Genomic DNA, 11,783 nt, shown 5'->3' with positions numbered 1-11,783 from the left:
TTTCAGGTTACTTTCATTTTTGTTCTGGCTGCTACAATCTGTGTTTTAAAATGTTTATATTTGCAGTATTTATATTTTGCCTCATACTTGCTAGTTAAGGGTTATATTATTTAAGCCATGCCTAAGCATTTTTGCTTTTGATTTTTTTGGTGTGTGTGTGCAGGTCCTAGGGCTTGAACTCAGGTCCTAAGTGCTATTCTTGAGCTTTTTTGCTCAAGACTAATGCTCTACCACTTGAGCCACAGATCCAGTTCTAGCTTTTTCTGTTTGTTTTTTAATTGTAGATAAGAGTCTCATGGACTTTCCTGCCTGGATTAGCTTCAAACCAAGAAGTCTCCTGAGTAGCTAGGATTACAGGCGTGAGCCACTGGTACTTGGCATTAAGTTTCTTTTTCAGATCAGTCTTATGTTATGCCAACTTTGGTTATGACTCTCTTACCTTTGCATCCTAAGTAGCTGGGCTCACAAGTGTGAGCCAATATTCTCAGCTACAATCTGCATTTTATCATAATCTACACCAGAATAATTCAATATCAATGAAACACAGAACTTTTGTTTATCCTCCACTGTTTTGTGTAATGATACCAAACTGCAGTTACCATTTTTGTTCCACACAATCTACTATCATGTAAAAGAGTAAAAAGAAGATATGTGAAATTCATGTATAGCTTTTTTTTTTGCGCCATTCCTGGGGCTTGAACTCAGGGCCTTGGCACTGTTCCTGAATCTCTCCGGCTCTAGCTAGAACTCTGGCTACTGCTCTACCACTTGAACCACAGCATCACTTCTGTCTTTTTCTGAGTAGTTTATTGGAGATAAGAGTCTCATGGATTTTCCTGCCTGGGCTGGCTTTGAACTGTGAGCCTCAGATCTCAGCCTCAAAGCAGCTAGGATTACAGGCATGAGCCACCGGTGTCCAGCCTCTTTTTAACTTCTTATTCTTATATTTGTCACTTTAAGTGATTTACTTTTTCCTGCAGAGTTGGCTTTCTGTCTGCTGTCCTTCCTTCTAGGCTGTAGACTCTATCACAGTGGTCCTCCTTAAAAACATGCCATGAGTTTCAACTATTTGCTAGCTCCACAAATCATTCCATAGATTTCAAATCATTTCGTAGATTTCTTAGCTCTAAAATGCCCCCACTGGAGTGCTAAGGCTGAGAAAGCGGATGTAGCTTTGTTGTGGGGCTTGAGTGAATTGCTCAGCTGATGAAAACTGACATGTTGGAATACATTCACATGCTGTACAACAGTTCCATAAATGACAAATCTTCCATGTGACAGTGGGTCATAAAAATCTATTGCCTAGTGATTACATGGTCATCTTGGTTTGTGAGAGTACGTGTCATGCTGCTCACGCAATGATGCAGTCACCTGGCCACCTCTCAGAATGCAGTCCCCATTGTTAAGCAACGTGTGAGCATGCAATTATGTACACTCATAGCTGCTCACCTACACTTTCTTCCTTTCTCTTTCTCTTTTCTTTCTCTCCCTTCCCTCTACCCCCATTTTTTTTTTGGGGGGAGTCATTTCTGGCACTTGAACTTAGGCATCTCACTCTTCCTTGGTTTCTTTCTTTCACTCAAATCTGGTGCTCTACCACATGAGCTACACCTCCACTTCTGGCTTTTTGGTGGCTAATTGGAGGTAAGAGTCTCTCAGATTTGTCTGCTCAGGCTGGCTTTGAACTGAATCTTCAGATCTCAGCCTCCTGAACTGATGAAAATTCCTCAGTTGTTGTACACTTACATGATTCCATCCTTCCTTTTTACTTCCATGATTTTGTCTATATGCCACTTGACACATCTAGATACAAATCTGTTTGTTGAACTTTATGAATACGTAATTTCAAAACATTGGGATTTTCAGTCTATTTCTTAAAAAACGTGTCCCTCACCGTTTCTCACTTCTCCTGGTTGTCCTTGCCCTCACCACACTGGCATGCTGGCTTTCCCACAGCACAAGACTCTGCTCCCACACCTGTTTCTGTGCCTTCAGTGGGTATATGCACTCACATCTCATTTTCCATTTCTATTATTTCATTCCTCTTCTTCCACTTGGTTCTTCAAAATCGTTTCTTTTGGTGGAGATTATTTGTTATGGTCACAGGTTCTTCTATCTTATTAACATGATTTCCCCCAGTTAAAAAAATTTCATGAACAAAACAAACCTTATTTGTGCTATAATCAGGAGTCATACCTGTAATCAGGAGTCTAAGATCTGAGGATCACAGTTTGAAGCCAGCCCACACAGAAAAACCTGGGAGATTCTTATGTCCAATTAATCATCAAAAAGCCAGAAGTGGAGATATGGCTCAAGTGGTAGAGCACTTGCCTTGAGAAAAAAAGCTCAGGGACAGTTCCAGGCCACTTGTCCAAGGCTCGGGACTGGCACAAAACAAACAAAACAACATCAACAACAAAACTTATTTGTATATAAGTTTTGAAACCTGCTTTGAAACCTTGGTCTACCAAATCCAACCAGATGACAATGATATAGCCATTACTGTTTTCTGGAGTTTGGGTTAAACTTTTATTTCTTTAAAAGTCTTGCAATTTATGAAGCTGATCCACATTTCCTAATGTATGATCAAGATCTATGGAATTCCATGCATTTGAAAATAAGTTTAGTGTATTTATGGTGATACTATCTACATTATATAAATAAAATTAATTTCCCTAAGTATACTTGTGTGTTTGTGTTATAGTATGTAGGTTGATACTCTGATATGCTCTTAACTACATTGTTCATCAATAATAATAATAATAATAATAATAATAATAATAATAAATGTTATTCAGTCTTGGGGCTTGAACTTGGCCTGGGTACTATCCCTGAGCTTTTTGCTCAAGAATAGCCCTCTACTACTTGAGCCACAGTGCCACTTCCTGCCTTTTCCATTTATATGGTACTGAGGAATGGAACCTAGGGCTTCATGCATGCTAGTCAAGCACTCTTCCACTAAACCACATTCCCAAGCCCCTATAATCTTATTTTTTGTCCACTTGATTTCTTTCCTGCATGGAAACTTCACATCCCTATGCATTTGTTTCCCCACAAATCCCTTGTAACAATGCTTAGCGTGGGTTCACATTCACACAAATATTAAGTATTTTATCATTTTATGTCTTTTATCATTCCTTGCTGAGTATCTATTGGCTTGCATCCTAGCTTGGGCATTATTCTGTTTCCTTTGTTCCATTTTCTTCCACTTTGGCTTTTCTGAGTTTAGCTGTCTCTCTTGTACTATTAAGTTTTACTCTGTGAGTGTTGTTTTTTTTTTTTCCCCATCTATGTGGTATTACTGTATTTTAAAAAGAAAGAATATAGGATTGTTTTGTTCTAATAGTTATTTTATAATTCAAACTCCTTAGAGCATCACCTCTTGGTATTTTTTATTTTTAGTTTTTGGTCAGTTGTGGGGCTTGAACTCAGGACCTAGGCGCTGTCCCTGAAATATTTCACTCAAGGCTAGCACTCTGACACTTTGAGCCACAGCTCCATGTTGTTTTCTGGTAGTTAATTGGAGATAAGAGTCTCATGAACTTTTCTGCCTGGGCTGGCTTCAAGCCACCATTCTTAGATTTCAGCCTCCTGAGTAGCTAGGATTACAGGTGTGAGCCACCAGTTTCCTCTGGGTTTTGACTGATGTCTCTGTGGTCCTTCAGTGGCACTAGCAGGTGATCTTACTTTCCACAGCCTTCCCTTCCCTCTCCTCCAAGTTATTATTCTTGGTATTTTGTCAGAGTACATGTTTACATATTATCATTACACATCCTTGTCTTCCATTAAAGTCCTATCTAATTACATACACATATTGCTTAACAGCAATGAATTTCAGAGGTAGCTGGTAAAATCCAGTTACTTCTTCTTTGAAGCTCTAGGAAACAGCCCACTCCCATTTTCTGGATTGAAATGACTTATCTGCATTCTGATACCTGGAGTGTTCCTGGACCATTCTCCTCTTTGCCTGTGAGTGAGAAAGTGAGGCTGCAGTGTGTGCTGGAATGTGGGTTGCAGGTGTTCTTATTGACTGTCATCATGAAGACAGTCTTTGAAGGGTAGATGCAAGGAGATACTTAGATTTATGTGGCCACAATTATTCTTCTTGGGTGCCTGTAGTGTTTTGGGATCATTTTATTTTCACTAAGAAACATGAAAATAGTAGTCATATGATGTCAGAAGTTCAGAGATTTAAAGACACACCTTTTCTACCTAATGACCGTATCTGATTTGGGAGTATATTTTACAATGAGTGGCAAGTTACAGAAAGCAGGGATGTTTCCTTTAGTGCATATTACAATGAGTAGTCTTGAACTTTGGGAAATGTTGATATCTTCGTCCCAACTTGTCTTACAGCTCTTTCCTGAGTGGCCTCTTGCTACAGATGATAAAATGGGGGCAATCATGCAGGCCCCCTCGCTCCTAAGGCAACTGCTGAGTGGAAACAGGACTCAGAGACTTTCTATGACACTTACCCCAAGCCATTATCTTTTAAAGTAAAAGTCACTAATAGAGTTTTCTCACTCTTTGTAAAAGAATCTCAAATCTTGTTTCATATTTGAGATGACTTCCTTTCTAAGCATTTTGCTCCAATTTAACCCAAAATGTATTATTTCAAGCAAATGCATATTTTGTGGAGCATGTACCACTACACTATGGACATTCTATAGTTCCAATGTAGACACTACCTGTAGTTCTTTTTGTGGAAATGTTTGTGTTTCCAAGACTGAAGTTAAGTAATGTGTGCTGGCTCTATCATCATTCCCAGAAACATCTGGTCATTTAAAAAAAAAAAAAGTAACAATAAATATCTAGTTGCTATTTTTATTTAGAAACTATAAAAGAAAAAAAAGAACCTCAAAATAAGAAACTATCTTTGGTCTTTACCTTTTCATAAAAATAATAATTCTGGAGATTTTCTAGTCCTAAAGAGTCAATGCTTAATTCTGCTGGCAACTAGAAAATCTGAGATAATGCACATTCTTTGGATATAGAAGGAGTAAGAGTTCTTTTTCTAAAACAAAATAAAACAAGAAACATCCATACAGCCAGAATATTACCCTGAGTTTGCAAGGTTTAAACTTACAAGATCCTTCTGCTGATTTCATTCCATAAACAAACAAGACTGATCATCAAGAATGTAGGTTTATTTCGTTAAAAAATAAAACCAATCAAACAGACTCACCCCCTGGACAGTACTGTATGCTTCAAAGCAGCAACAATCACAAGGCACATATGTACGAAAGACCCCAAGCAAAATAGTAACTCAACAGTAAAAAGGTATGTGTCATTTAAAAAGATGTTGAAGACCATTTGTTAATATGAACATAGATTAGAAAGTAGTATATTCATTTTATAACTTTACTCTTTTACCTTTTTAGTAAGAGAGAGTGATGGTATTATATCAGTGTTCTCCCCATGGAACACATCACAACTTTTACCTTGTAAAGATCAACAGTCACAAATTGCTCTTAGAGCTTTCACATCATAGATATCTGGATTCATGAGATGAAAAGAAAAAAAGTTCTCGTTGTTAGCTTAGAAAAAGCTAAGTTTTATGTCTCCAGACAAAAACAAAGAACATGATTTATATTTTAGGATCAGTGCAATAACCCTCTTCCCAGATTAAGTTAACCCATAATAAATGCAAAGGTCAATTCTATTAAAATAATATAGTGTTGGATTCAAATTAGTGGAATGAATATCCTCTGGGTAGAGATGCTTAGATTAAATATGACATATCAATATATAAAAAACTCTGTGATTTGAATATATTATAATGCAATTTATAACAATCAAAGTGTTTATTTGCGTATCAGCCACCATTTCACGTTACATGGCTGAACTAGACTGTCAACAGTGAATGGTGCATCGCGTCCCAGGTGTTCCTCTTGGCATTAAGTTGCAAAATCATTTTTTTATGAAATATGAAGGAGTGCTTATGAAATCGTGACTACAGAAGGGAGAGAAGAGATACTGAAGCTCCAATTTTAAACAAAAAAGAATACAAAATACTAGTACAATAAAACACTTAGTACTAAATAGCATAATTTAAATACTAATTATATGCTGTCATTAGTCTTTTAAAAAGTCAGTTTTTGGGCTTTTAGATGTGTTTTCTTTTTTTTTAAAATAACAAGTGTTCATCCTTCTGGCCATACACTTGGTCCACATCCACCCAGTTTTGAGGCAATCATAACAGAGGTCCAAGCTCTCTTTAGGCCACATCCTGGGCAGCAAGAGGTCTCTGAGTTCTGTGTGTGCTGGGGCAAGAGCCATGGGAGGCAGCCTATAGCAGGACGACCTGGGCCACTTCCTTGATGGTGGAGGCTGCTTTCTCCAGTTCTTCCTCTGTTTGTTCCACTGTGACCACAACCCTAATGCTGGGAAACAAAAAAGGACATGGAAAATCATTAAGTGAAGGCTATACCCAGAGTCATCCATCTATGGCCAGAGAGCCAAATCCAGCTGCCTCTTGTTTTAGTAAACAAGGCTATATAGAAACTTAACCCGCTCACTCATTTACCTCTGCTACATATGATTTCTCACTGCCATGGCTGAAGGAAAGAGCTGGAACAGGGACTCAGTCCCTGCAGGCCTAACACACTGATATTTGGACAGGGACAACAGCTCATGCCTCCTGGTCTAAACCACATGTGTGTATACAGTCAGTCTCTCCTGCAGGGCTCTGTTCTCAAGGCTGGAATGCCACATCCTGTCAACATATCTGCTCTCAAAGTATCAGAGCGGCCAGGTGCCAGAGGCCCATGCCTATAATCCTAGATACTCAGAAGGCTGAAATCTGGAGGATAGTGGTTCAAGACCACTCTGGGCAGAAAAATTCAGTAGACTGTCTCCAAAATAACTAACAAAAAGCAAGGCTTAAAGGCAAGGTTCAAATGGTAGAGGGACAGCTTAGTAAGTGCCAGGCCAGGCCCTCAGGTCAAATGCCAGTACTGTTATTTTTTTTTTAAAGGTTACCAGAATGATGTAGTAATTTGCAATTTCTCTGATCAGTTAGTATGGCTGTTCCTATTTACAATTCCATAAGCAGTTTAGACATCTTATAGCATTTTAAGCCAAGGGAGATTACACACTTTGAGGAAATTAAAGAAGTAGGAGTTTGATGAGACAATATCGCCTCTGCCCCTTCATCTTCTTTTGCAAACATCTGTTTCATCCTCTGGACACCTGTTTGGGCTCTCCTGCTCTGCATTCTAATAACACATCAATGCGCTGATGTGGGGGGAGGGAGTGGCGTGTGCAATGAAGAGAAGGGAGTGGTTTCCTGAAGCTCCCACCTGGCATTTTGCAGAGTGCTTGTTCTCTCCAGTGGGCCTTCCTGGACTCGGAGCTAGAAGATGGACCTAGAGGTCGCGATGCTCTCCAGGTGATGGGGGAACTGAAGTTGTTTCACTCATGATAGGACCACATCCTGGTAATCTCATCCCACTCAGACAATGCATTTAACCACCTAACCCAGGGACTTCACACTGTGCTCTTGCCTACTTTACATATGCTCAGAACTTTTACATTCACCTACTGGGAAAAATGACATAATGCAGCCTTCTTTATATCTCATGTACCTTATTAAATCTTGTACTGAGAAGGAAATACAGAATGGTTGCATGGTGTATTTTCATACAGGGCTAAGAAGTTACAAACTATAAGTTGAACCAGTGTCAGCTGGGGGTTGTCTGCACTCATTTCTGTGCTTAGAATCCTTAGCATCAATCTGAGGAAGAAATGGCCATATCTCTGTGACCCCTGCCCCAGACCTATCATGTAGGTGTCCATGTGCCTTGACTATAGTGTATGTGCTCTGAGGATGGAATTGTCTGCTTTAACATTTTTTTTTTTTTTGGTCCATCATGGGGCCTGAACTCTGGGCCTGGGCACTGTCCCTCAGCTCTTCAGCTCAAGGCTAGTACTCTACTACTTGAGCCATAGCTTCACTTCTGGCCTTTTCTTATGTAGTCCTGAGGAATTGAACCTAGGGCCTCATGCATGCTAGGCAAGCACTCTACCACTGAGCCACCTTCCCAGCCCCTTCTTTAACATTTTTAAGTGTTAGAGTGCTTGCTGCTTTTGCTGTACTGCTCCTCACATCTTGCTAGATAAAGCCCACATACTCTCTGGCCAATGGAGATGGCAGGACATTCACAGCCCAGACTGTAGCTGACAGGAACCTTTCTACTCCAGTTAATTTTTGGGATCTCAGACATGTTTTGTGTGTGTGTATTGGGGGTATGGTGGGGGGGCTGTCCTGGGGCTTGACTCAGGGAGTGTGTGCTGTCCCTGAACTTCTTTTGCTCAAGGATAGTGCTCTACCATTTGAGCCACAGCACCACTTCCAGCTTTTTTTGGAGATAGAAGAGTCTCACGGACTTTCCTGCCTGAGCTGGCTTTGAACCATGATCCTCAGATCTCAGCCTTCTGAGTAGGTAGGATTACAGGTGTGAGCCACCAGCACTTGGCTCTAGACACTTTTTTTTTTTTTTAATTAACTAGGAAGATACTCTATCTGGAGATGCTTTTAAAATGTCAGCCTGGTGCTGGTGGCTCACTCCTGTAATCCTAGCTACTCACAATCATAGTTTGAAGCCAGTCTGCAGAACAAAGTCTATGAGCTTCGTATTTCCAATAAATGACAAAAAAGGCTAGAACTGGTGCCATGATTCAAGTAGTAAAGCATTAGCCATGAGGAAATGAAGGTCAGGATAGCACCCAGGCCTTGAGTTCAAGCTCCATAACTGCACACCACACACACACACACACACACACACACACACACACACACACACACACACACACACACACACACACACACACACACACACACACACACACACACACACACACACACACACACACACACACACACACACAATCAATCTGAAAATTGAATACAACTGAAGTATTGTATTGAAGGACATTCCTTCTTAACCTGTGATATTAAACGAAAACCTAAACCACAAAATATTTCCTAAGAGTTTAAAGTGAGCAAGTCAGTGAGATGATACTGCATTGTCAACTAACCTGGGAGGAGGGAGGCACTTCTCTTCCTTTTCCAAGTAGCGGGCTTGAGTTAATGCAATGCGTCTGCTCATGCACTGCAGGTGAAAAAGAAAAACATTAGCAGCCTGGACTTAGACCCTGGGAAGAGAAGTGGCAAGGTACACTGAGAGCACCAGCAGTTGCTAGCATTCATGTTTCCAACTGTAATTGCTAGGAGACAAAGCTGAAATGCCATTCCATAGTCCCGAGTCTCTCTCCAGTCCTTCCTGCAATGATGAATAGATGTGGACTCCAGCATCCCAGATAATCTCCTTGAGCCTGTGTAGTTTGAGTACTCCTGACTGCATTCATGATTTTACATACTTTACTCAATTTGTATAGCCACAGTGGCTAGCATTTCGGACATAGTTAGAACATAGGAAAGCAGTGTGGGTAAAGCCCTGTGGGCTGACCAAGAGCTGAAGAGAGATGGCTGGACTGTGTCAGAGAGAGCAGCACTGAGCAACAGAGCATACCTGAGAATGTGTACTGCCTGTGGGCAAGGTAGGCACTAGAGTCTGTCTGTGTTAACAATGCTGCACATAGCTTTACTATTTAACTGTCAACATAAAACGTTAGAGAAAGGTCCTGATTATAGGAGCTGCCTATGGTGATAAAAATGTTTTACAGTAGAGTGCAGTGCTCAAGCTTATCATCCTAGCTACCCAGGAGGCTGAGATCAAGAGACTCAGTTCTAGGCCAGTGCAGGCGAAAAGTCCGGGAGATGCTCATCTCAACCAATAAGAAGTTAGGTTTAGTGGTGCATATCTGTCAATCTAGCTATGTGAGAAATGTAAACAGGAGGTCTTTTGTACAGTCTAGCCCAGGAAAGAAAATGTAAGATTCTAGAGAAAAAAAACAAAAAACAAAGACTCTAGAGGTTAAAAAAAAGACAACCAAACAAAAGGCAAAGGCAAAAAGGACTGGCTCACATCGGAGATATAGATATACACATATATATATGTATATATGAATATATATGTGTGTATATATATATGAATTTTACATGTGTGTATACATGCATAATGTACAGAGCAAGGGGTGGCAGAAGGAAAATAAAATGATTCCAAATGTCTAGCAGTGAAAGTCCACCCAAAGAGGACCTGTGTTGTAAATGTTGTAAATGGAGGAGATAGAAAGCACACAGGTAACACGGACAGCTTCTGGCTGTCCGGAAGTACTTGGAAGCAGGAAGGCCCCCTGAGAACACCCGGCCAGGTAGGAGACATTACAAACCACTGTGGATTTTGTGTTTAAACATCATAGATAGAGGGTGGCTGAGGTAGGCGGTGCAGCCCGAGGCAGGTTTTACGCTCCATAGTGCAGCTGCATGACAAACAAGCACCCAGTAGCATGCCACACGGATGGAGGCCCTGGCTTACAAAGGAAACAGAACAGTCGATGGCTACCGCTATTATTACCCTAAGGCTAAGAGAATCATATCACTGGACAGGGCAGGGAGACAAAGAACAGATAAATGCATATGTAGCTGCAGGGCAGGTTCCATAAAAGGTGGTGTGTACACACCCACGGTGCTGCAGTCCATTGGGTTTCTTTACAAGGAAAAAGAGAGGGAGGTTTCAGGAGAGGCAGCACTGCTGAGACTGAGCATCCAGCTTTCCCAGTGATGTGCGGCTAAGGAGTAGTAAGTAATCAACTGACTTCCAGAAGGTAAAGAGACATGAACGTTTCTCCCAAGTTAGGGATATGGTAGAAGAGTCTCTTCCTTCCTGCAGGTTTTCAGGAACATTAGAACTCAGGAGTTGCTGGCTGTCTCTGAGCTATGTTGCAGGTTCACCTCACATGAGCAGCTGTTTAGCACAGGCTGTGAAATGCACTCAACCTGTCCCCAACCGCAAGGATTCAGCTCTGTGAGTGGGGAGCAAGTGACTTTTCTGCAAGGCTGTTATGCTCTTTAAATTCACAGCAGAACAAGGTGTATCAGCTCTGGTGGGAGCCGAGTCTATTCAGTGGAAGAGAAGGTCTACAGCCTGCCCCTACTGGCAAACTGAGCTCATTACAGCTGGTTGAGGAGACCCAGGGGCATTAGGACAATCCACATTATGTCTGTGTGTGTTATCAGCAACTTTTTACCACTCCCCGCATCTCTTGGGGCAATGAGATCTTTCTAAAAGTGATGTAGAATCATTGCTAGAGGTGGGGGTGGGAGGGGCATGGACTTTCAGGTTAAGTGCTCACACTCACCTGGTCTATGATCTCCTGAAGTAGATGCATATCCTTCTCCCGAGACCCAGTGCTCTCTTCAAGCTGGAGGTGGAAGGCCGGAGAAAGGGACTCTCCCACCACCTTTAATCCAGAAATGCTAAAGAGGTAAACACAGCACACTGTAAATTGCTTCTAGGCTCAAGGCATCTCACACAGAAGTAACAGAAAAGGGCCAAACTTCTCAGACCCTCTGAGCAGCACTGGACAGGAAAGGACAGCCCTGTGACTTTGATGGAAGCACTGTATGCTGCAATCCTAATTTCCATAGAAAAGGTGAACTATGTGCCTCGGCACTGTCTCTCAGGGCAGGAGAAAACTGGGAGAGCCACTTCTGAGTGCATGACCATGTGGAAGACACTCGCTCCAGAGGATACCATGGACCTCTGTCTCCAGCCTTCTGCTGGAGGGTGGGACCCTGCCCATCCAGACACCTCTTCATAGGTTCCCCCTGCCCTTGGACTTGCCCCATCCTTGAAGGTCTTGAGGTCACGAGGGGTATG

The 11,783-nt window shown here is 41.5% G+C and overlaps 1 protein-coding gene across 2 annotated transcripts in view; it reads right to left on the bottom strand.

Moving 5' to 3' along the window:
- Window positions 1-5,126: 5,126 nt before the first annotated feature.
- The window catches only part of Sptlc1 (serine palmitoyltransferase long chain base subunit 1), a 54,214-nt gene continuing 47,557 nt past the window's right edge, over window positions 5,127-11,783 (bottom strand). The window contains exons 13-15 of one of the 2 annotated variants that reach the window (XM_070033323.1): window positions 11,263-11,380; window positions 9,040-9,113; window positions 5,127-6,351 (exon numbers count right to left, since the gene is read on the bottom strand). In XM_070033323.1, coding sequence (XP_069889424.1) covers window positions 6,144-6,351; window positions 9,040-9,113; window positions 11,263-11,380 — 400 coding nt within the window. In that variant the 3' untranslated portion in view covers window positions 5,127-6,143. Of the gene's footprint in view, window positions 6,384-9,039; window positions 9,114-11,262; window positions 11,381-11,783 lie in introns of both variants that reach the window. The other variant, XM_070033322.1, reaches the window with a different exon arrangement.

This window comes from Dipodomys merriami, unplaced genomic scaffold (assembly GCF_024711535.1).
Source record: "Dipodomys merriami isolate MVZ:Mamm:240054 unplaced genomic scaffold, mDipMer1.0.p SCAF_22, whole genome shotgun sequence".
NCBI lineage: Eukaryota > Metazoa > Chordata > Mammalia > Rodentia > Heteromyidae > Dipodomys > Dipodomys merriami.
This window is presented reverse-complemented; position numbering and strand designations above follow the sequence as displayed.